Source organism: Triticum dicoccoides, chromosome 2B (assembly GCF_002162155.2).
Source record: "Triticum dicoccoides isolate Atlit2015 ecotype Zavitan chromosome 2B, WEW_v2.0, whole genome shotgun sequence".
NCBI classification, from domain to species: Eukaryota; Viridiplantae; Streptophyta; class Magnoliopsida; order Poales; family Poaceae; genus Triticum; species Triticum dicoccoides.
In genome coordinates this window covers 690,672,533-690,698,772 of record NC_041383.1, presented here as the reverse complement: position 1 = coordinate 690,698,772, position 26,240 = coordinate 690,672,533, and the positions used below count along the sequence as shown (strand labels likewise).

At 46.0% G+C, this 26,240-nt stretch overlaps 1 protein-coding gene across 1 annotated transcript in view; it reads left to right on the top strand.

Annotated features, from left to right (window-relative positions):
* Positions 1-17,498, top strand: part of LOC119365649 (polyubiquitin-like) — a 36,102-nt gene extending 18,604 nt beyond the window's left edge. Inside the window, exons 3-6 of the mRNA XM_037631304.1 lie at positions 15,888-15,998; positions 16,354-16,564; positions 17,053-17,119; positions 17,386-17,498. Of these exons, the coding sequence (XP_037487201.1) occupies positions 15,888-15,998; positions 16,354-16,564; positions 17,053-17,119; positions 17,386-17,433 (437 nt within the window). The 3' untranslated portion in view covers positions 17,434-17,498. The remainder of the gene's footprint in view (positions 1-15,887; positions 15,999-16,353; positions 16,565-17,052; positions 17,120-17,385) is intronic.
* Positions 17,499-26,240: the final 8,742 nt, after the last annotated feature.

Here is a 26,240-nt window from a genome sequence, read left to right as displayed (position 1 = left end):
AAACAGGCCATCGAAGCTGACGGATTCCGGATCTTGCTTACCATCATAATCTTCAATCAGCATCCCCATCCCTCTGAACAACCACGGACCACCATGGACAACTTTCTTCCAATCTCCCAGGCAAAACATCTGAAAGATAAATAGGTTTTCCCCTGCCTCCCTATACTGCGGCACATGTGCTAGGCTCCAGATCGATTTCATGGTCTCAAACATAGCGGATGCGCTGAAGATCCGGGACGTGTTTACCTTCGCGATCGCTAGCCATCTCGCGTCTGCTGCATACTTCTTAGATTCCTCCACCCCCACGATCACGTCGTCTAGTTCATCGTCCTTGAGATCCAAGTGTTGCAGCATCTCCTCCAACTTCTTCCCGGACCAGCCCTCCGAGGACGATCCTGCTCCTGTCGCCATGCTTCACACTCGCGCGCCGGTGCGAGGAAAGGCGTCCGGCGATCGGCCGGAGGAAAAGCTCTAGACGGCGGCGCAGTCGCCGCCAGAGACGATAAACCCTAAACTAGAGGGTAGAAAAATTACGCTGAGTTGGTTTGTGTGTCTCTTGTTCATGCTAGGGTTCCTGTAGGTGGGCTGGGCCACGTGCGGGGCTAAGTTGGATCCGGATCTCTTGCAAAAGATCGATTGTTCGGTCATTAGATTTCTCGTGTAGTTAAATAATTTATTTCCACCCTTAAAAAAGTTAAATAATTTATTTCCGTAATACAAACTTCTTAAATTTCATGAATTCTTTTTCAAAACATGTGAATACAACTTTTTAAAACTGATGAATATTCATTTCTTGATATGTGCATTTTTTTTGTAACAAACAAATATTTTTACATCTTTTACAACTAAATTAGTAATAAATATAAATATATTATTTTAACTGAAATCAATAGTTAAGGGACACCACTTGCAAAGGCTATGACCAGACCTCTCTGATAGCGAACGCCACTTTGTTGTCACCACAGTTTTGGTGGAATTTGTTTCCCCACAAGAAGATGGGAAGCCCTTGTAGCATGTTTTTCGTGAGATCTAAAGTGAAAACAGATATATCTTATCAATCAGATACCCAAAATACAAACTATTTTCGCCGTTGTGTCCTCTCATTGATATTTGAAATAGATTCCAGATTGATAGGTTTCGATGAAATTTTAATCCAGACATAATTTGTACTCCAAAAAATAATAAACGTGCTTCCCGCGAAAATATAGGTGTACCTCACACTCTAACATAGGTTTTTTTGGATCCATGCTCTAACATACTAGGTGTGTTGCGTGTTATCTGACTCACAGCTCTCGTAAAACGCTGCGGATTCTCTACCTTGCCATGGGCAAGGTAGAGAGCTACAGTACCCTGCCTTTGCCCCACAGCCATTGGATCAAGGGGGTCGGTCCAGATCGGGCGAAACGTTGTAGCACGCGCACTGTTCATGGGTACTGTTTGACGGGCACTGTTCATGGTGCTGTTTGACGGGCATTGTTTGAATACTGTTCACGCTACTGTAGCACGGGTACTGTTCCATCAAATCTGATTGGTTCGTTCGTGATCCAACAGACGAAAGAGGGGGAAAGGCAGGGTTAGTGTAGCTCTCTACCTTGCCCACGGCAAGGTAGAGAATCCGCAGCCTCGTAAAATAGGTGGGCAAACACCGAGGCGTTTTTTCAGTTTTCTAGGCTGTTCTACGGTTTGGTTTCCTTTTATTATTTTTCTGTTTTTTCCTGATTCAGGTCAAGTTCTTCGGTTTTTGTTTAGTTCTTTTGGTTTATGCTCGGATTTTGTTCTTTTCAATTTTTCAGTTTTCCTTTTCCTTTTTGTGTTGTTCTTCCCATTTTTATTTTGTTCTCTTTTTATACACATGATATTTTCTGAAAATACACAGTGAGAATTCTAATATATATGATAAAACATTTTTTAAATACACGGCGAAGATATTTTTAATATATGAGGAACATTTTTCCAAGACACGATTAATATGTTCATATACATGGTGACCTTTTTCAAATACACCACTAGTAGAAAAAGGGTCAAATGTGAAGCACAATAGTGCCGGTTTGAATTTCAGCCGGCACTAATGTGTACATTAGTGCCGGTTCGTGGCGGCGATCAATAGCACCGGTTCGTGGCGAACCTTTGGTACCGGTTCATGCCACGAACCGGTACTAAAGAGGCTGTGTCAGCCTGCGGTCAGGATATGGCCCCACCATCACCATTTAGTGCCGGTTCGTACCACGAACCGATACTAATGAGGTTATGGCAAGCTGTTTTTAGTCCCACCTCGCTCCCCTAACAAGCCTTTTACCACCTTAAATATGTTATTTCTCAAACTATCACAATCACTTGGTCTTCATTGAACTCTATGTGTAGAATTTGTGGCCGCAATATGAGTCTTCATCGGTTTATAAATCGTTGATGACTCATATTGACAATTCAGATTGTACACACAAAGATCATTGATGATCAAAGTATTTTTGATGTTATAAGATCATATTGACAATTTAGACTGTAAAGAAATATAAGATCATGATCTAAATGCTCATATATTTTTTGCGTTCAGTATGCACCAACTGCTAGGCGGGAGGAGCTGTTTAGTACCAATTCGTGGCGAACCTTTAGCACCGATTCATGCCACGAACTGGTACTAATGAGGTTGTGTCAGGTAAGGCTAGCTGGGGCCGCACGAGCACCTTTAGTACCCGTTCATGGATGAACCAGTACTACAGTTTCTTAGTAAGCTGTTTTTTAGTCCCACCTCGCGAAGAGAGAGGGACTAAGAGCAGTTTATAAGCCCTGAGTGCAGAGACGATGAAGAAGAGGCTCAATGCTCACGTTGCTTAGCTTCAAACCTTCAGGGATATGGTAGACTGCACGGAGCTATGCGCAGTGCAGTTTACACTATTTCGAAAGGCTTGAAGCAAATTAACGAGCATTGCACCTCTTTTTTATTTTTAATAACTTATTACAACTCCGAACTTCTTCTGTTATGGCAAAAACTAATTGCACGTCGGCATTTTTTTTTAAACTTTGGTTATAACTCCAGACTTTGACCATCAAGTTTTGCAGAAAAGAAAAAATAGCAGGAAAAAAAACTATAGCTGAAAAGAAAAAAACTATATAAAATGACCGTGAAATTGAAAATCACTACAAAATAAACTCTGAAAATGTTGAATTTTGGCAAACTAGATGAAAAACTACTCAGAAATAAATAGAAGAAAATAAATATAACAGAAAAGAAAAAACTATACAAAAAACTACGCAGAAATAAATAGAAGAAAATAAAGCAGAAAAGAAAAAAACTATAAAAAAAAATTGGGGCGCTGCCCTGTGGGCCTGCTAGGCCACGGGCGTGCAATTACAGGCCTTAAAGGCCCAGCAGACTCACAGGGCAGCGCGCAGAATTTAGGCCCAGCAGCCTCACAGGGCAGCGAGCAGGCCTTTAGTACCGGTTGGTGGCTCCAACCGGTACTACAGATCACCCTTTAGTATCGGTTGGAGCCATCAACCGATACTAAAGGCCTGCTCTTCCCGCCTCTTGGCCTGGCCAAAGTTGGCCTTTAGTACCGGTTGGTGGCTCCAACTGGTACTAAAGGCCCATCCTATATATATAGCACTTACGAAAATTTCAGTTACATCTCCCCACTTTCGTCTCCAACCTCTCGACATCGCCGCGCGTCGCTCGATCCCGTCGTCGCCGCCCGTAGCCCGTCGTCCGTCGTCGTCGTCGCTGTCCCCGCCGCCGCCCGTCGTCGTCGTCATCTCGCGGCGCCGCCCCGAACGCCGCCGCCGTCCGTCGTCGTCGCCGCGGTCCCGTACGTCGTCTCTCGCACCCGCGTGCCGGCGCCCCTGCCCCGTACACCGCCGCCCTCGCCCCGTACGCCGGCGCCCCCGCTCGTACGTACGGGGCGGCGGCGTACGGGGCGGCGTACACACACATACACACATATACACACACTACACACATACACACACACACATTTTTTATTTATTTTCTGTTTTCTGTTTTCTGTTTTCTGTTTTTTAGAAAATTTAATTAGATATTAATTAGTTAGGTATGTGAGATTTGAACTAGTTGAATAATTAATATAACTAGTTTATTTTTATTAAGAAAATTGTCGAACTAGTTTATTTAGGTATATGAGATTTGAACTAGTTGAATAATTAATATAACTAGTTTATTTTTAATAAGAAAATTGTCGTCTCTGAGATTTGATTATCTAATTAAAATATTACAGTTAGATATATATTTGAACTAGTTTATTTTTAGTAAATGCTTAGTTGAACTAGTTGAATTAATATATAGAACTAGTTTATTTTTAGTAAATGCTTAGTTGAACTAGTTGAATTAATATATAGAACTAGTTTATTTTTAGTAAATGTTTAGTTGAACTAATTGAATTAATATAACTAGTTTATTTTTAGTAAATGCTTAGTTGAACTAACTGAATTAATATAACTAGTTTATTTTTTAGTAAATGCTTAGTTGAATTAATAGAATTAGTAAGTAGTTGAATTAATAGAATTAGTAAGTGTTTAATGTTTCGCCTAATATGAACATAGGAAATGTCGTCTGACGACGGAAAAAATTTCGGTATGTGCACATACTGTGAAGACGAGCGCGACCAGTGCGACAGAAATTTCCTTGTTGATGGTAGGCGATTCAGCATCAAGCTGGATGAGACTTTCGAATTCGATACAGTAAGTCACAACGACAAGTCTGTTTTTGTAATTAAGCATGACTTATATATGCTTCATTTACCTGACTTACAATTTTTAATTTTCACTATTCTACTAGCGCATCCCATGCCATGCAAGAATTTTTGTCTTGGATAAGATAGGTTTCAAAGATATGGAAACTATGGAGGTAAAGAAAGCTTACCTGAAAACTGAGCATGATGGTTATACTTTCAACGTCAAAGTATACAATGCACACACGTACACCTATTTTGAATGCAAAACTTGGCAATCACTATGCAATGCTTATGCATTTGAGCCTGGTATGGTTATCACCTTTGATATTCGTCCGGAAGATGATATTGAAGGTAATAGAGACATATGGGTCGATGTGCAGACGCCTCCAGTTCTACCATTATGTGGGTTCTTCTCAAATATATTTTTGTCTTTGATATTGCTTATTTCAAAAATAACTGACAACTAATTTCTATTGACAGCTTATCTCCATTCAATCAAACATGTCCGGCGCTTGGTAGACAGGACCTTCTACTGTCCCGGAGCTGAACTAAACTGCGAGGAGATAAGTCATTATGTTTCATGGCTTAAGGATCTTCATACTGTTAAGACAAATTTTTTTCCTGCACTTGGAAATGTTAGTACTCAAAACGTGCGACCAATAGTGATGGTATTGAACTACGGTCACATCTATTTAGGAATGATGGTAAGATATTTACTATTTGTCCTCAGTGCATATTTTGCATACATATTTTTTTTAAACTTTCATTGCTGAATATATTAATTAAGTACTATACGATGTTCTTCAACAGGGACTCCCGATGACAGTTGTGCCTCAGGGGATCGAGACTAAAGGTCAGATGTCAATTGTTAGCTTAAGGCCAAGATATCCTGCATTGCACATGAATGCATTCAGGATTTCTAGAAGCGATGAATGCTTAATAGTGAAAGATTGGATGAAAATTGTTAATGATCACAGAGAAGTACTAGGGGGCAGCAATGAGAAGCGCAGCCCACGATTAGGAGACAGGTTCATCGGCATGCTCCAGTATGATCAATCAGGAGAGCTATACATGTTCTATGCTATTTTACCAGAGAGAGAGTAGCTAGCAGGAGTGATTTAGCTAGTTCTTCATGCTGCTCTTAATTAGTACTTGGCCTTTCATGTCCATGTTCTTCATTCCGAATTTAAGTGATTTGCTTTTGTGGTGTTATATATGAACGCTTATAATATCATGACAATCATGTTGAACTCGATGATTGGTTCTACTAGAAATTCTATTTATATATATATATGCATAACATTTACAATGTGTAGTATCGTAAAATACCAGCAAACGAAAAAGAATTAAAATGGAAACACAAAATTAAATGAAAAAGAAATCATAAAACTAAAACCCCCCAAACCTTATAGTACCGGTTGGTGTTACCAACCGGTACTAAAGGGCTCCAGGCCCCCGGAGCTGGCTCGTGCCACGTGGTTTCCCTTTAGCACCGGTTCGTGCAGAACCGGTACTAAAGGGGGGGGGGGGGCTTTAGTGACCACACTTTAGTGCCGGTTATGGAACCGGCACTAAAGGGCCTTACGAACCGGTGCTATTGCCCGGTTCTGCACTAGTGCATGATGAATATTTATTTAAAAATATATTTTTTCTTAATTCTTAAACATGCTTTTAACATCTTTGTTAAGAAGGGATAAATAAATAATGCACTAAGGAGTAGTTAATAAAAAGTGTATAAAAAGCTTATGGTCAATTAACGCTGGAAATCAAGAAGCTTTTGGCTCTTCAGGGTTTTGTTCCATTAAAGATAGAGCGTAGTCAAAATAGAGTTGCTCATAGTCTAGCTAATATTGATCGAAGTGGGGGTAGCACCGTCTGTTTTGTTGCGCCATGTCCTAGACAACGTAAAGGAGTTTGTATTAGCAGACTATAATACTATTTCTGAGAAATAAAACCCGAGTTTCACCCACAAAAAGAAATAAAAATAAAAGGTGCATAAAATAGATGACTGAATGGGTATATGGAATGTAAGTACATAGTTAGGCCCAAACACACAATGCCATACATTACTAGTTTTCATAGTGGTCATACAACTATCATTCCCTTCTTACCAAAGAAGTCCTAATTCACACCGTTGATTGTTAAATGGGGGTAAACCAAAACTAAACACGTAAATAATATGTCACACTCCCCGCAAAAAGTAATATGTCACACTTTCTTGTGGTGGTCTTCTTAGTTCTATAAAAAAAGGCATCTATTAGTCAGTTACCTCAAGAAAGTTCAGTTTCCATATTGTTCCTCCACCACACCCCCTTTGTCTTCCTCGCTCTTCCCCCGTTGCATTCGTCTTCCTCTTATCACCGTCAACCAGCCCTTCGGCACCGACCATCATTGTCCCCCATCACCCGCCGCTGGCTTTGTTGCCTTGGCCATCCCCCTAAATGCCCCTTCTCCAGCATTGATGACTCCTCCCCCTTAGGGACGGATCCAGCATGGGGCATGGGTGAACATACGTACACCCAATTGCTTTTTGCAAAAAATAAATTATGTAGGTATATACATATTATATGATAGAAACACCAACCTATAGGCCCAATAGGCTCAGTTCAGGAGTAGCTCACTAGCCTGAAAGCAAGCCACGAAACCATCCAGCCCTGCATACACGCATGAAATGAGAGAGGCTCATGTTGCGCCAGCCTATTTCTTCTTCCCACGGACGAGGCGGCGGCATGACCCTCTGTCAATGGTGAGCCACGACCGGGCGAGGAAGCCATCAGAGCTGGAGCCCCCCATGGTTTCGGCAGAGGATACGGGCAAGCCCCGTGATGTCGTGCCCACCGCCGGCGGTGGGGGGGGGACGTAAATGGGATGCTGTAGCACAAAGGGTGGGAATAAATGTCGCGGTCGCAGCCACTGAGTCATCGATGTAGGGAGTGAAGCGTACCAGTGCAAAAAAATTGGTTGCAATAACCTCAACCTCTAAACCTAAGGTGAACCCCCATCCAATTTTGAAACTACAGTAGTTGATTTGTTAATTCGATTCATTGTGAAATTCCCAACCGAATGTGTAGCTGCTATTCGATTCAGAGAGAAATAGGTCTAGATGACACTATGGAGTGAGGATCTGCTTGATTTCATTAGCAAAAAGTTAACAAATGAATTGTCTTTGAATTGTAGGGCTTAGAGCATTCTTTGAATCATCTTTGAATTGTAAGTTGTAGATGACACTCGGTTAAGTTTGCACATCTTTAGCCTATGTATTTCATGGAGGAAGATTTGATGCATATCTCTTAACTTACACACTTCATTACTGATATGCATAGAGATAAGAGGTTTACCTCTTGAATGATTGCTTAGTTACATTTATTGGGGTGAGGGGGGGTTCTTTTTTCAGTTCAAGGATGATGTTGTCATATCTCACTCTCAAGCTATGACAGAGAGTACGTGTTGTAGTTTCTTTTCTCTATTTTGTAATTTCCTTATCTTTGAGATATTGTTGCTATTGTGAAATTTATATTTTGTGTTTGTGTTGCCGTTAACCAATTGGCTTCTTCATTAAGGTGCAATTATTTTTTGAACACCCACAATGTTAAATTCCTAGGTCCGTCACTGCAACCCCTCCATGGCATCGCATCATACCCAGACCCATTAACGCCGCCTCACCACTATCGGTAGTACTGCAGACAGCCGCATCATCCCTGCCATTCTACGTAGTGCTCCGAACATACTCGCATGGATTAATCAAGCCGAAAAACCTTGAAGAATGGCAAAGGCAACAAAACAAAATCAACTGCAAGACCAAAATCACTATATGGCCCTCTGGGCCATTTAGCGTGCAAGGTTTATATGGACAACGTTTACTCAAAAAAAAGTTATATATGGACAACGCTCACCTAAAAAAAGTTAATGGACAGCATGCGACTGACCGAAAGCCCAGAACCGCTGCCCTGACCGACCGGGTCGCGAGCTTCTTGGCGGCCACGCCTCCCTTGCTAGGGTTCCGGGGCTCGTCGTAGCGGCCCCGTCACCTCCCTCAGCTCCCTTGCCTATATAAGAACGTCCATCACGCAGCGGTCGATACCAACACCAAGTAGGCAAAGCACAAACCGAAGATGGCTCCTCTTCCCTCTCTCCCTCCCCACCCTTCCTCCCATTCTCCTCCTCGGCTCGGCAGATCTGCGCCCCGCCCTTCCCCGGTGACTGGCGTCCGGTCGCCCTCACCTTCAGGTGTAGCTCCCCCCTCCTCCTCCCCTGTTTCTTTGCAGGTGGATCCCTCCCCTTCCCTCTCTTCTCTGCCGGTTCTTGGATCTCGTTTTTGGGCGCTGTTGTCAGATGCGGAGGACTCGCGGTCTCTGCCTTCCTCCCCCGGTGGTGCGGTGGCCTGCGCTGGGGAGGTGGCGGTCGCCTGCGCCGCCCCTCGCCCTCGTAAGTTTGCCCCCGGGGGTCGGGGCCGGCCGTTGGGGGTGTCTCCGTCGGCCGACGGCTGGTTCCGGGTCTCGCGGCGTCGGCGTAGATCTGGTAAGTTTGCGTCCACGTCTCCTGCGCTTGGTGTCTTGGGTCGTGCTCCTGATGGGGAGCTTGGAGGCTCTCCATCTCCCTCTCCGTCTCAGGCTACAGGGGCTCCGTCGCCGGCGGTGGCGGCGGCGGGGCCGCTGGTCGCTCCGTGTACCCTAGATCCAGATCTCTGTGTAGTGGCCGCTGGTTCGCGGGCCAGCTCCCCGTGTGGGCCTGCTGGGCCTGTCGGGGCGGTGCTGGCTAGTGGGCCTTCCCCCCTCCCTCTCTTCGGTTATCGATTTCCCCCCGCTGGTTTCTCTAGGCCCAGGTGGGCCCCCCGCCCGGTTACTGGCTCCCCGTCCCTCTCCGACCCACTTGGCGAGCCGGGCCCAGGGGGGCACGGCTCGCTCGGGCTATTTATGGATCCCTCGCGGCTCGATACCCCCCTGCTAGGGTTTACTGCGTCCGCCGCTGACTTGCGCCGCTATCGTCTTCCCATCCGTCGCATCATCAGATCCCCCCCACCTCCACCCCTCCTTCTTCCTTTTGCTGCGGTGATCTCCATGGACAAATCTAGGGGTTCTTCCTGCGAGGCGCTTTCTGGTTGCAAATGGCGCCGCGAGGATTCCCCCGCCTCCGCGGTGGAGCTGGAGCTTGAGGCTTCGCTCCGCTCCAAGCTGGAGTCGGAGCAAGCGGCGCGCGAGCAGGCGGCTCGTGCCCGCGAGGCCTGGGCTCCGGGTCCGGAGCGGGTGAAGGAGGGTGTGACTGGATCTGGCTTGCAGGGCTCTGGGTCTGGTCCCTCTCCTTCCCCGGTGGTGGACCCGTGGGATGCGGCGGTGGCTTCTGGCGGTGGGATGTCTTCGTCCTCGGCTTCCCTCCCGGCTCCGGGGGTTGGGTGTGGTCCGTCGGCCCCGTCTCGGCCCCTACCTCCCCCTCCTCCTCGCTCGTTTGGGGCCGGATCTGGTTTTCGTCCGCCGCCTCGATCCTTCGCGGGGCCGGCGCGTCGGCCGCCCGGTTCGGCTTCTGGGGATGGGATCCTTCCCCCTCCCCAATTGCAGCAGCAACCCCGCCCCTCTCCCTCTTCCCACAGCAACACCTTGGCGCTTACCTGCTTCGCTTGCCACAGACCGGGCCACTTTCAGTCTCGCTGCACCAATCCACCATTCTGCTTGATTTGTCGCTCTGATGGTCACCTCACGGTCAATTGCATGGATAGACAGAAACCTCCCGCGGTCATCCAGTTTGGTCTGGGTCTTCCTGGCTGCTCCTTCTTCGCTTTTGATGGTGACCTGCCTGTTCGGGAGGTGGCTCCTACGCTGTCCAATGTGGCTATTGTCTCTGTCAAAGACCAAAAGATCTCCCCCCAAACTCTGCTGGAAGGGCTTCGCATCTGGGATGTGGCTAGTTGGGACTGGCAAGTTGTGCAGCTGTCAGAGTTTGACTTCTCTGTGGTGTTCCCCTCCAAAGATTGCCTGCGAATGATTGCTTCTTGCACCAGCTTCACCTTACCTCTTAATCAACTGGTGGTTTCTGTCAAAGCGGCTGCATCCAACGGTACTGCTGTGGGTGTTGATTGAAGATCTACCTGCTAGTCTGCGCTCGTCTGTTTTCCTCATGTCCTTTGGGGTTTTGATTGGGAAACCCATCGAGGTGGATGAGGAGTCTTTGAACAAGGTTGGTCCTGCTCGGTTGAAGGTCTGGTGTGTTGATCCTGATCGGGTGCATGGCTTCATTGATGTCTATCCCTCTCCCAATGGCATCAGGTTGCGGGTGCGGGTGGAGGGGGCGACGGTGGCTGCTCCACCTTCCCCCCTCCTCCTGCTAACCCTTCGGATAAACATGACAAGGAAGGGGATGGTTCTTTTGGTGGCCCCAAACAGAGTTTTGGGTCTAATCTCCGCTTCACTCAATCTGAATGGAATAGCCTGGCAGACTCAGAACGTGAGATGTTTCATTCTCAAGCGCCTGCTGGTGATGCTCCTCGTGAAGATGTAGTGATTCCCCCTTCAGTCCAGATGGCCCCCTTTGCTGCTGCTGATCTGCCTAAAGCTCCGCCCTGCTCGGCTACTCCTGTGTTTGCTGCATGCTCCAACCTCCCGGCTCGCCCTATCTCCCCCACTCGTTCGGGTATTGAAGATCTCCCTGGCTCTCCTGCTCGTGATATGATGGAATCACAACACCCCTCGAAGAAGAAATCCTCAGTTCGCAAGTACTCGGCTAAGAGCCGGATCTCCTCGGGCTCGAAGCAATCTATGACGGGGATCTGTCGGCGTCTTGATCATGATCTGGGCTCCATGTCCCGCTCGGGCCCCCACGCTGGCTATCCGGCAGCGCGGTCGCCTGCTATCCGCTCCCCGGTGTCCACGGCCCGCAAAGGTAGGCGGGTTTCACATTCTGGTGGCTCGATTCTGGAAAGGGCGGAGAAGCGGGCTGCGGCGAAGGACCTCCCTCCCCCAGGTACCTCCCCATCCCCATCGGTCGCTATTTCTCCGGTTCGGGTGGTATTACCTTCGATGTCTGATGATCATCTTTTAAACATTATGTCGGACGTGGGTTTGGTGGTTGATACTTCTGTTGGCTCTCCCAGTTCGCTCCTTGCTATTATTCGGGCTAATGAATTGGCCCAAGCTACCATTGTGAAAGCCAAAGAGGCTGTTGCCTCGCGGGTGGCGGATGCCGGTTGTGTTGTGGGGGAGGCTTCGGGTGCTGGTAGTGGCCAGCCCTCATCCTCATCCTGCCTTGCTAAGAGGGGTACTAATAAACGATCTAAAACCTGTGTGGCCCCCAGCAGGTCGAGCCTCCGTATCAAGAACCTTTCTTATAAATGAGGGCCTTATTCTGGAATATTAGAGGGTTCGGTGCTAGGGGGCGCCGTGACCAACTGAAAGATTTGGTTCGTTCTAACTCTATTGACTTTGTGGGGTTGGTTGAAACGTTTAAGGATTCCTTTACCCCCAGTGAGCTTTCTGCTATCGTGGGTATGGATAGTTTTCAGTGGCAATCTTTACCGGCTTCGGGCCACTCTGGTGGGATTCTGATTGGTTCTAATAAGGATATTTTTGACTTTGTTGCTTTTGATCATGGGTTTTATTGGGCTAGTGTTGTTCTCTCGCATAGATCTATGAATGCGCTCTGTGAATTTATAGTTGTTTATGGGCCCGCGGATCACTCCTTTTCGCACCTTTTCCTTGATGAACTTTCGATCAAGCTTGAGTCCTGTTCTCTCCCGACGGTGATTGGGGGAGACTTTAATCTTCTGCGATGCCCTCTTGACAAGAATAATGATAATTTTTCCTGGTCTTTAGCCAATGCTTTTAACGACTTTATTAGTGTCAACGCCATTCGGGAGCTTCCTCGGGGAGGAGCCCGCTTTACTTGGTCTAATCATCAGGCGAACCCTATCAGATCCGTGCTTGATCGTGTCTTCCTATGTCCCAGTTGGGATGCCTTGTTTCCTAGGGCCTCTCTTGTAGCTAAATGTATTGTGGGGTCAGACCACACCCCCTTGATTCTGGATGATGGTTCCATTCGCAATAGACCTCCGACTAGATTTCAGTTTGATGCTTCTTGGCTGTCTGTTGATGGCTTTGTTGACATGGTTGCGGCGAAAATCTCCCAATCCCTCTCTCACAACCCCCGCTCTTTTGGCCCTCTGGATGATTGGCAGTCATGTGCCTATGCTTTACAAAAATTTCTTAGAGGCTGGTCACATAACCGTGCGGCGGAGGATCGCCGCTCCAAAGCCTTCCTTGAAAATCAGATCCTGGAGCTGGATTGTACTGCGGACTCTATTGGGCTCTCGGATGATGGTTGGGCTGTTCGCTATAATCTGGAGGCCGCTCTTCTGCAGCTGCATCATCAGGCTGAGATTTACTGGCGTCAGAGGGGCACCCTCAATTGGACTCTCAAAGGAGACGCTCCTACTGCTTATTTCTTTGCGATTGCAAACGGTAGGCGTAGGCGTTGTGAGATTAATAGCCTATTGATTAATGGTATGCGCTCTACAGACCAATCTGTGATTATGGCTCACGTGGTGGACTTCTTTTCGTCTCTGTTAGGGGCTAAACCTCCATGGGGCCTGTCCATCTCCCCCACCTCTGGAGTTCTGGTCTTAAAATTTCTCCTGAGGAGAATGCTTCCTTGATGATGCCGCTCTCCGATCAGGAAATCTGGGATGTGGTTAATTCTGCCAATACTAATGCTGCTTCCGGGCCTGATGGCTTCTCCATCCCTTTCTTTCGGAAATTTTGGCCCCAGTTGAAACAGTTGGTGTGTAACGTTATTCAGGGTTTTTGTCTTGGTACTGTCGACATCTCTCGCCTGAACTATGCTGTTATATCCCTGATCCCTAAGGTTAAGGGTGCTGATGTCATTTCCCAATTCCGGCCTATAGTGTTGATTAACAACTTCGCCAAGTTCCCTTCCAAAGGATTTGCGAACCGGCTGTCTCCGGTAGCTCACAGAGTTATTAGTCCCTTCCAATCTGCTTGTATCAAAGGGCGCTTTATTTTAGATGGCATTCTCTCCCTTCATGAGATAGTTCATGACCTCCATGTGCGGAAATCCAAAGCTATCATTCTCAAACTAGACTTCGAAAAAGCGTATGACTCGGTTAGCTGGTCTTTTCTCAGGCAGATTCTTCTTGCCAAAGGTTTCGACGGTGCCTATGTTCACCGTATCATGCAGTTGGTCTCGGGTGGCCACACTGCAGTTGCCGTAAATGGCGCTATTAGCAACTTCTTTGCGAATGGGAGGGGCCTCCGCCAAGGGGATCCGACCTCCCCTGTTCTTTTCAACTTTGTGGCTGACGCTTTCTCCTGTATGCTCTCCAAAGCGGCTCGATGTGGACACATTATTCCTGTGGTCTCTCACCTACTTCCGGAAGGGGTCTCTCATTTGCAATATGCGGATGACACAATCATCTTGGTAGAGTTGGACAATGCCTGTATTGCCAATCTGAAATTTATTCTGTTGTGCTTCGAAGCTGTTTCTGGTCTTAAGATCAATTTTGCCAAGAGTGAGGTTATGGTGACGGGGGTTGACCGGGCGGAGGCCTTGCGGGTGGCCAGACTCCTCAACTGCTCCTTAGGTTCCTTTCCTTTCAAATATTTAGGTCTTCCTATCTCTCCTGGTCTGCTTCACGCGAAAGACTTCGCTCCGGTGGTTGCTAAAGTGGGGAATAGGGTGCTTCCTTGGAGGGGTAGGTATAATACCAATGCTGGCAAAGTGGCTCTAATCAATTCTTGCTTATCCTCTCTCCCGTTGTTCCTTATGGGCTTTTACCGTCTCACAGATGGTGTGCATGCTGGCTTCGACAAACATAGGGGTGGCTTTTATTGGAATTCTGCAGATAACAAAAGGAAGTATAGGTTGGTTAAGTGGCAGCTTATGTGCAAGCCTAAAAACCTTGGGGGGTTAGGCATTATTAATACTCGGGTGATGAATATTTGTCTGCTCATTAAGTGGTGGTGGAAAATTATGACGGTTGGGGCCGATGTGCTGTGGTTTTCGATTCTTAAGGCTAAATATTTTCCTAACTCCAACCCTATGTTTGCCCCTGCGCGGCGTGGTTCGCAGTTTTGGAAAGCCCTTGTTAAAGTTCGGCCGATTTTTTTGGAGCACGTTAAGTTTTGTGTGGGTAATGGGTCTGCTGTTCGTTTTTGGTTAGATTGGTGGTCCGGGGATGCTCCCCTGGCTGTTAGCTTTCCGATTCTGTTCTCTTATTGCCCCAATCCGCAAATCTCCATCACGGAGGTGGCTGCTAATAATTGGGACTTGGCTTTTCGTCGGGCCCTGTCTCCTGAAGAGTTGGAAGAATGGCAAAGTCTTTCTGCCCTCTTCCCTGTGCTCTCGGAGGAGGCTGACTCTGTGGTTTGGCCACTTACGGCCTCTGGGCTATTCTCGGTCAAATCGTTGTATTCTAGACTCATTGGTGGTACTACTTCGGCTCGCTTCTCTTGTATTTGGAAATCTAAGGTCCCTCCTAAGATTAAGATTTTCCTCTGGCAAGCCTTCCGAGGTCGCCTTCCTTCTGCTGATCAGATCAAAAAACGCAATGGGCCGGGCTCGGAATTCTGTAACTTGTGTGGGGCTTTGGAAAACTCTAATCACATCTTTTTCAACTGTGTTCTTGCCAAATTAGTTTGGTCTTGCGTAAGATCATGGCTTCGGGTCTCCTGGGATCCCTCCTCTTTCGCAGACACTAGAACCCTAGCCAAATCTCTGGTAGGGGTCACCAAGAGGGTATTCTGGGTTGGCTTGGGAGCCTTATGTTGGGCTCTTTGGACCATTAGAAACAAATTTACTATTGAACTTACCTTCCCATCTAAGCCTGCTGACGTTCTTTTCAAATCATGTATATTCTTGCAGCAGTGGAGATTATTGACTAAGGAGCCAGATCGGGACGCCCTGGACCTGCTCATCGCCAAAATTCGGGCTTCAGCCTCTCAGATCTCCGGGACGAATCATGGCGTATAAGCCTGGTGCTGTAGTTTTGCGGGATTAGGTCTCCTTCTCTCCCCGGCCTGCGTGCCGTGTTTGGCAGCTGCCTGTTTCATTAGGAATTTGGGCCTATTTAACTTCTCTTTGTGTTTCTGAGACTGTGTGAACCTTGGGTATTCGTGACGCTGCCATGTGGCTTTATTTATAAAGTCGGGCTTTGGCCTTTTCTCTAAAAGAAAAAGCACAAACCGGCGAGAGGAGAGCGACGAGACGGCAAGATGCAGATCTTCGTGAAGACGCTGATCGGGAAGACCATTACGCTGGAGGTGGAGTCCTCGGACACCATCGACAACGTCAAGGCCAAGATCCAGGACAAGGAAGGTACATATATGAATGTGAACGAATCACTAACTACACCACCTCTTCCCCTCTACTACCCTGCCGGCCGATCGTACGTCTTCGCCGGCGTTGCATCCGTTTGCTTCAAACCTAGCTTTGCATGTTGTTGCTCTTCTTGTTCTTGTTCTTGTTCTTCATAGCTAGCATCCTCCATGTTGTCTCTCTCTCTGAGCTAGATAAAAACTTTTCTGCTTATCCGAGGTTAGATAGCTTTGGATCGGCTGCTTGTTGGTTCCTCTGTGTTAACCTGCCGTAGGATATGCTTCTTGTTTGAAAAATCGATAGATAATCTGCATAGACAAATCTAATTGTGTGAGTTTGTGTTTTGCTGTTGTAGGTATCCCGCCGGACCAGCAGCGCCTCATCTTCGCCGGGAAGCAGCTCGAGGATGGCCGCACTTTGGCGGACTACAACATCCAAAAGGAGTCGACGCTTCACCTGGTGCTGCGCCTCCGTGGCGGCAGCCGAGGTCAATACCCCAAGAATCTCGAGCCCAACCTCCGCATCCTTGCTCAAAAGTACAATGAGAACAAACTAGTCTGCCGCAGGTATGCACCTCATGGATTGTGGCCTTTTGCTTTTTCGGAGATATGCTTGTGTAGATAAATCTGTCCTTGTTGTTTAAGGTGTAGATTTGGTTTGCTTGGGTTTGTTGCTGATTTCTATGAACAATGGAATTAACTAGATGGCTGATATGTACTCCCTCCGTTCCAAAATAGATGATTCAACTTTATACTAATGTTAGTACAAAGTTGAGTCATCTATTATGGAACGGAGGGAGTAGATCATTAATTAACATGTGCATGGTTACTTTATGATCTAGTTTTAACATATTTATGTGTCATGCCAATCTAGTACTCTTTTTGAAGAAAAAAATGTCAATCTAGTACTCAGGATGATTGTAAATACCTTGCTTTGGACATAGTTGTCGCCAATACTTGAATGGAAGTCATTCGTTGATTAATAGACTTCTCTCAAATAGCCTTTTGTGCTCGTAATTTGTGACATATCTAAGTTATTCTTCATTGCGTTGCAGGTGCTATGCACGCCTACCCCTTAGGGCGACCAACTGCCGCAAGAAGAAGTGTGGCCATAACAATCAGGTGAGAGAACCTTATTTCCCCGTGTTATTGAAGTGCTTTTACCCCTTTACGCAGAGGTTATCATATCACTGTATGTCTTGTTCTTGCCTTCTCTTGAGCAATATGTCCCATTGTATGCTTAGAGTTGTTCTTAGTTACTATATTTAGATTTGTCAAACTATTGTATGAAGTTGTCATGCAAAATAATTCCATGCAGATGATAACTAGCTGAATTATTTGATTAATTGTTTATTTTTGTTCTGATATTTTTTACCCTTCTCTTTCAGATAAGGGAAAAGAAGAGGTTTATGTCCAAGTTTGGGAGCGATTCTTGAACATTGGAAGTGATGCTGAAGCAACCATATACAGTCATATATAATGGAGTTTAAGTTCTGTCCTAGTTTGAAGTCATGTTAGATTTTGCTAAATCGTCTAGCAGCATATATATTGGAGTCTAGTTTTGTCCAGTCCGGATTTTGAACCTATGTATATGCTATCAAATATCCATATTATACAGAGTTATTTATTTTGGGAGCTTTTTTTAGTAATGTTTGTTTTGAGAGATATTTACAAGCTGCTTGTATTGACACTCTCGTCTTTCAACCCCACCGTCACTTTGAATTTAGTGGGGCACTGTTTACTTATAGCCTCTACGAGTTGCAAGTGAATGGGGCCGGTGCGTGGTGAACGGAAGGGTTCATCAAGCCATTTCTCGCCTTAACCCCTAAACTAAATAGGAAGAGGGGTACTTGACTAATAGGGGGCAATTGCATTGCACCTGACTGTGAGGGACCTCTTGATACCTTATGTTCACTTCCTAACTAGTAGCCCACTATAGGATCTACCAGTCATTTCTTTTTCGGGTTCTCAAAGGCTCCAAAATATTCTTACCTGATGAAAAAAGGAACCCAATTACCCAAGCAGGCCCATAGTAGACACCATTGGGGAAAGGAAAAGTGCCCCCAAGAAAGCATCATTCCCTGCATCTTCATTACCAAACACGGAAACACCTACTCGCTACGGTAGCCCTACCCATTAATGTTCGCGGCGAGTTCTGGTTCAAGCCACAAATACGACTCGTGCTTTGCTCGTCGTCTCTTGGTCTCCTTCGTTGTTGACCTCATCAAGCTAAAGAAATCCCAGAACTATCATAGGGATTATATATTTTTTGTTTATTACTGGAGGGAGCTTGAGTTTTTTGTTAATGGATGGTGGCGCTTCTCATTTGGTCCCAAGCACTGTATATTTATTCTTCAATGCAGAACGTCGGCAATCTAAGTATTTGCTTACTTGCTGCAATCCATCCAGATCATGGGTGCGAAGAGTGATTGTTGAAGACCAGTGCAACTCATTCCCTGGAAAATAAGGGTCCTACACTACAAATTACTGGTGCTACCCTGAACTGCTACATAAGATCACTAAAATTGCGAAAAACAGAGTACCATTCTTCTGCTATTCTTGTGTTTTCTTTTTCAGTCAGGTTTTTGTTAGAGAATCAGATATATTTTTTCTGTAGAAAGTTCACACCACACAAGCGCGCGCGCACACAGAGAGAGAGAGAGAGTACAAAAAAAAGAGGTTCTTTTCTCTGAGGTGCCTGTGCAAGCACCTGAGTTGTACATGGCCTTATTTGATGTTTTTCCTAGTTTGATGTCCACCTGAGTTGTACATGGCCAAAGAGTGTTAGGCATCACTGAAGTCTTTCTATCCGAGTGACCTGAAGACTTGTTACACTTGAGGATCGTGAATCCTCCAGCCGGTTAGGTGTCGCGTTCTGAGCATCCAAGAGTCATTGTGGATTGCCGGTGAACGAAGTCTGTGAAGGTTTGGAAGTCTACCTCGAAGACTTACCAGAGTGATTGGGTGAGGACTGGGTGTCCTTAGCTCAAGGGGAATAAGGTGAAGACACGGTCTTCTGAGTTAAATCTCAGCCTCCCTAACTAGACATACAGTTGTCACAGCAACTGGAACTGGTCTACCAAATCCTTGTCTTCGTCAAGCTACCGGTTCTATCCTCTACTCTCCTTAATTTACAATTGTCCTCATGAAGTCATTGCTTGCCTGTCTGGTCTGTTTGACTTCACTCTGTGAAGACTATTATCTGTTTAGCTTCGTACTGTCTTTCTTTCTGATCCTGTCTACCTAGTTGCAGTTAGTCTGCGTGCTTTCATTGTGTTGTATGTTTGACTAATGTTTGCCTAGTGTAGTTTTCATTCCGCTGCTTTCTATATAGGCTCAGTTTACCTGTTTGTCTTCAAAGCCACCGTGTTTTGAAGACTTTCATAAAAATCGCCTATTCACCCCCCTCCCCCTCTAGTCGATAACTAGCACTTTCAATATTTCAACAACTTTTCTCTCTAGAAACAAAAATTATCACGATGTTCGCCATGTAAGCTATCATGTCAAATAACATGATGTTTACATAATAAGCATACTAAAAAGTACAGATGAATGGTCAATGGTCAAAAATATAGTAGGTTGTTCTTCTCATTGAACTAGAATTTTTTAAAGATCCAGCTTTTCGCTAGCTTTTCATTGATAAGCAGGAAGCAGTGGGAAAACAGAAGGTGATTAGTGGATCCAGGGGATCCGAGGGCTTGCCACAGACTGGCAATCCTCAAGCGACAAGAACCTAGGGTTTACATTTCATGGTGGTTCCTCGAAGGGGCTCTCAATGCAGGTTGCACCCCACTAGTGCAGAACTGGGCTTTAGCGCCGGTTCGTAACGGCCTTTAGTACCGGTTCGGCAACCAGCACTAAAGAGTGAGGACTAAAGCCCCCCTTTAGTACCGGTTCGTCACGAACCGGCGCTAAAGTGCCACCACGTGGCACGAGCCAGGCCCGGGTGCGTGTAGGGCTTTAGTACCGGTTGGTAACACCAACCGGTACTAAATGTTTGGGGGGTTTTGGTTTTTTTTCCATTAATTTTGTGTTTTCCATTTAATTCTTTTTTGTTTGCTGGTATTTTACGATACTACAAATTGTACACGTTATGCATATATATAAATAGATTTTCTTGTACGTAGAACCCGCATATATATATATATATATATATATATATATATATATATATATATATATATATATATATATATATCATCGAATGTCTCACAACCAACACCATTAATTATTCACACATACACACATGCATGTATACACATATACAATTTCTCCTACATGTTGCCTTGGTGCCTTCGGAGCACGATGACAAGTGGTTCATGGGGGCGGTAGTGGGTAACATTATTCTCCTTTGGGATCTATGACCTGGTCGAGCAAAAATCCCGTTATTTCCTCTTGAAGTGCTAGTATGCGCTCCGCTGGTAGGAGCTGCTCCCGCACCTCTCTGAACTGTTAAGAAGGAGATCAATATGCATGTGTATTAGTTGTGTGACTAGATATCGATAATGGTGTGAATAGTATTCTGACAAAACGTACCCAGTCCTGTCTTTGAGATCTGCTCCTTTCGGACGTCATCATGCGAATGTTCTCGCAAACGTAGAATGCACATAGATCATTCCCCGACGCCTGCTTCAGGGCCTTTACGAGAATGGAATTGAATCGGATAATGATTAATCAAGCATGATAATTAATTAATGGTATTGAAACAAGAATTAAAGAGATGGTATCTAGCTAGCTAGCTAGCTAGTACTACTTAATTAATTACCTTTGGTCGATACCAAAATAGCTTTTTTGCCCATTTGCCTGGAGTCACCTTGATGAACTTTGCCCAAGCCCTGCCCACCGGCAAAGAAAATTAATAAAGGGGTTATTAAATAGTTCATATCAGGAAATGACGAACTAAATAGGCCGAGATATAGTTAATAATGATTGAAATTACCTGTTGACTATCCCCTTCACGATGGTGTAGTCTTTTTCTTCTTTCAGTAGTGAGTCCAGTACTTCAACTGTTCCTTTGTCAACTTTAATGTCTAACAAGATCCAGTGGAAACTGCATGCGCACACGTTTGCATGTCTTAATTAAGCGGGCATGTGCATAACACTAATCAACTACCGTAAACCCTATAGACTTAATTATTAACATCTAGCTAGCTAGTAAGCAAAAACAAAATTTATAGTACAAGACAGTATGACTCACAGGAAGTTGTAAGGAAGTAGTATATCTTCACTGGTATTGAGGCGCTTGAAGAACTCCATCATGCTTTCCTCTACACTATCTCGACTAGTTGAAAGATTCCATGTGTACTCATTAATGGTATTTGAGTCAATGAACCCAATGCCATAGTGTCCAGATTTTTTCATTTCATACATCTTCATCCTGCATATAATACCACAGAAAAGAATATATAGTGAGGATAATTACATGTAATGATTGATCAAAAATTACAGAAAGAAATCACTTACAGACAATAGCAACTGACGATAGATTTGTTGAGTGCATTTTGATTGTATAACTGAAATAGTTCTGATTACTCAACGCACAGAGCTTTCTCATGGAAGTAATGCTCCTCCTTGACATTCACCATGAGGGACTCTCGATTGGAAATCTTGGTAATGTTCATGTACCATTAATGCAATTCATACATTCTCGTTGGGAGGTTCTTGACCTTGTCTGGCTCGACCGAAGGTTGGCCCCGAACATATTTCCCTTTTATTTCCTCCTCTCTAAGCGGAGACATGGGCTCAATTTCGAGGAGTTGTCCAACAGAGATCTTGAGCATTTCAGCCTGCATTATATGCTCCTCCGTTATTACCACATCGCCCAGCTGGGGAACTTTAACGGTTTGCCCACAATAATATTGGGCGTGCAGCCTCCTGTCATGTGTTGCTGGCACAACAAGCGGGGGGATCAATTGCGCCGTCTGTTCTCCCAGCTGGGAAACGGTTTTCCTGCATTTTTTGCCCGCTGCTTGTTGGCTCGAGCTCGAGCTCGGTTCCTTCTGTAGTCGTGATTGATGTGACTTCCTGATTTGGCGCTCATAGTCCGAGTCAACCGGCTTGGGAGCTGGTGCTCTAGCCATACGAACGAAGTGGTCAATCTTTTCCTCAGACACTTTCTCCCTTGGCGGCGGTGCCGGTTTCGGTGTAAAATGGGCGTCCACTTGGGCCTGCACTATGGCTGTGTTTTGCTCCTCGGTCATGTCGTAAGGCCTCTAAGGAAGAGGAGCGAGGCTTGGACCATATTTATATCGCTTGTCTCCGCCTGTACTTCCTGAACTACCTCGACTCGTACCGCTACGCACCATAGCTGCGGCGTGTCTCTTCTGCGATTGCTGAGACGGCGGAGACACCTGACGTGGCTGAGTTGGAGCAGGAGAAGTGGCCTAACGTTGTGCCGTACTTGAAGCAGGAGGTGTGGCCTGACACGGTGCCGGACTTGAAACCGGAGAAGTGGCATGACGCTGTGCCGGACTTGAAACCGGAGGAGTTAGCTCACGCGTTCGGGGACTTGGAGGAGGTGGCGGACTTCGAGGAGGAGTCGGATCACGCGTTCATGGACTTGGAGGAGCGGGAATCTGCTGACTCGGTGGCCGACTTCGAGGAGGAGTCGGCAGACGACGCGGTGTCGGTGGACTTCGAAAGATGATGCAATCCTTTCTCCATAGGATGATACGATGTATGGCCTCTCCCAGTGTGCGCTCGTCTTCACCTCCAGGAATGTCAAGCTGTAGCCCCGAATATGGGTCCACCACTTCATCAACCAAGACACGAGCATAGCCCTCTGGAATCGGGGTGCAATGGAAGGTTGCTTTGGGGGTAATTGTAAAAGCAACACCGTCCGCCACCTTCATGGATATGTTCTTCATTTTGGAGTGTAGCTCACAGTTAGTGTTCTCTATGATGTCATCCATAGGGTATGTATCCAGCAGTGTGTCACCCGGGGCAGAAGCAACGCTGCTTCTCGACATGGATGGGACGGTGCTATCCAATGTTGGACGATCATCTGCTTGCTGCTGCCGCTGCTGAGACCCCCTTTCCTGGCTAAGTGAGTCAATCTGCTGGTGCTGCTGCTGGAATTTGAGTGCCAAGTCCGCATGCCTTGCTTCTAGGCCTTGAAGGCGTTCTGCGTCCTGCTTCCTCTGATCCTCCTCCAGCTTCCTCTTCTCCTCCTCCTCCATCTTCTTTCTTGCACAGGACCTGTAGTCCTCGTTCCATTCTGAAAAGCCCTCATACCAGGGAATAAGGCCCTTGCCTCGTGTTCTTCCCGGGTGTTCAGGATTTCCCAGGGCGCGCATAAGCTCGTCGTTCTCTCTTTTGGGCGTGAACACCCCCGTTCGAGCTTCTTCTATTACGTCAAGTATCTTTTGTTCGGCTCCTTTTAGACTTGCCTTTTGCGAAACCAGGCCTGTCTTCGGGTCCAACGCCCCCATGCCCATAGAACCAAGTTCTGCACCTGGGGGGCCAGCTCCTAGTAACTGGAGTGACCCCTGCATCCTCCATCTCTTGCTCAGACTTATCCCACTTAGGCATTCCACTGCATAGCCACCTGGACCCAGCCTATGGAACTGCGTCTTTTTTGCGGCATTGGCCTTGTTTTTTATCGACCGTTCCTTAGATAATTCTGATTCCTTGAATTTCATGAAATCGGCCCAGTGTTCTTTTTGCTTCTCTAGTGTTCTCGTGAATTCTGGAGTCTTCCTTTCTGCAGCGAGGTAGTTGTCCCATACAGTTTTCTTGTGGGTGTTGAATGCAATTGCCATCTTCTTAAGAGCAGCGCCCTTGACTTTCTCCACATCTGCTTCAGTGAAATGATCTGGTAGGGTGAAATGTTCCATCAGAGATTCCCAAAGGACTTTTTTGGCTCTGTCGTCGACCCAAGTAACACCTGGACGTTTAGTCTTTGGCTCTTTCCATTCTTGAATGGAGATCGGGAGTTGGTCCTTCACAAGAACTCCGCACTGATGAGTCCACTTGTTCGCAATGTTCTTAGGCATGAGGGGTTTGCCACTAGGTTTGGTGGATTCGATGTTGTACTTTACACCCTCCTTCAACAATCTGCCCGGGCCTCGCTTTGTCCTGCCGTCTGTAGAAGCAGATTTGCTCGATCCGGAGGGCTGAAAGAAGAAAGATCGATTCGTTAATATATCTTTAATAAAAAACATGTGATGATCACCATGATGCCTGCTTATATAAATATACCTCGCCGGTAGTCTTTGTTATTTGAAGATCAACATTTTTTGTGTCATCATAAACATTGTCTGTTTCATCATAATCATAATCATAGTTCATGACTTCATCAGCTCGGTCGTCGAGATCGAATATCTTTCATCACCCTCTCCGGTATTGTTCAGATATTGGGAGCCGTCATCTGCTTCATTCAGATCATCTAGCCTATGAGGGCTGCATATGATGTCAAACAATTCCTCTTCTCTCTCTCTGTCGGTATTGTCCGCCATAGCTTTTACTTATCTAATATAGAAGAAATATAAAACAATTTAGTATTCAAATTACAATGCATGGATGCAATCAATAAGGAAAAACTGAATCATATATATAGTACATAATATATGCATCGTCTCGATTAATATGTAATCTCGAATACATCATTGTCTTAATATATATAATCTCGAATACATCGTCTCGAATATTATATATCGAATACATCACTGGCTAGGTACCTAATAAAGATCGAGTACTACAAAAGAATCTAGGCCACTCGCGGTTCCTGGGGCGCGGGCGGTGGACACCCAAAGAGAAGGAACCATCACAGGATCATATCTCCGGTCATCTGCCCAAAGAACCTGCCAAGCATTGGAGAACCTCACATCCATAGCATCCATGTAGCGATGGACGTGCTTGTCCTCCTCCCTGACACGACGACGCACCACCTCCAGCGGCGCCGGCTCCCTCTGCACCGAATGTGGCCCACGCAAACGCCACCAAAGGAGATCAGGGTCGACGACGGGACCCGAGGCCGGGTTCCTCACCAAGCGGTGCGCCCCTCCAGGTAGGACCTCCCAGTGCCAGCCCGGCGGAGCCCAGTCCCGGACATGGGTCCTCTGAAGCAGGACGTCGTCGCGAACGGGGCGACGGTGAGGATGCGGGCCGGGCATATCGTCGAGAACAAATAATATAAGCCCGCAAAAAGTAACATTTTTTAAATGATTGGATTGTGATAACTAAAATTATATATATATATATATATATATATATATATATATGAAAATTCTAACAATTTGACATTAATCTAATTCATCTAATTAACTAAAACTAATTCTAAAATTTCTAACATTTCTGATTATATAACTAACATTTCTATAACATTTCTAATATTTATATAACTAAAAAACAGAAAAATTGCTAACATTTCTATAAATATTTCTATAACTAAAAAACAGGAAAAAAATTATAACATTTCTATATAACTTACATTTCTAATATTTCTATAACTAAAAAACAGAATAATTTCTAACATTTCTAGAATTAAAAAATAGAAAAAATTCTATAACTAAAATTTATAACAAACAAACTAATGTGTGTGTGTGTGTGGACATGGCGGCCGGGGTGAGCTCACCAGCGAGGCGACGACGGGGCGGCAACAACGGGGCGACGGGACGGGGCGGTGACGACGGGGCGACGAGACGGGGCGGCAACGATGGGCCGGGGCGGGGCGCGGCGATGGGGACGAGGGGGACGGGGACGGCCGGGCGGCAACATCGACGGGGGCGGCGACGAGGGGCGGGGACAGCCGGGGCGGCGACGGCGTCGATCGGGGCAGGTGGCTTGATTAATATTGAAGATATGAGTAGTACAAGAGTAGATCTACCACGAGATCATAGAGGCTAAACCCTAAGAGCTAGCCTATGATGGTATGATTGTAATTGTGATCGGTCTTCTAAGGACCATCCTCTCCGGTTTATATAGACACCGGAAAGGGCTAGGGTTTACATGGAGTCGGTTACAAGGAAGGAAATATGATATCCGGATCGCCAAGTTTGTCTTCCACGCAAAGGAGAGTCCCATCCGGACACGGGTCGAAGTCTTGAGTCTTGTATCTTCACGCTTTGATAGTCGGGACGATGTATATAGTCCGGCTGTCCGGATACCCCCTAATCCAGGACTCCCTCAGTAGCCCCTGAACCAGGCTTCAATGACGATGAGTCCGGCGCGCAGTCTTGTCTTCGGCATTGCAAGGCGGGTTCCTTCTCCGAATACTCCAAGGTTATTTATCGAACACGTAGAC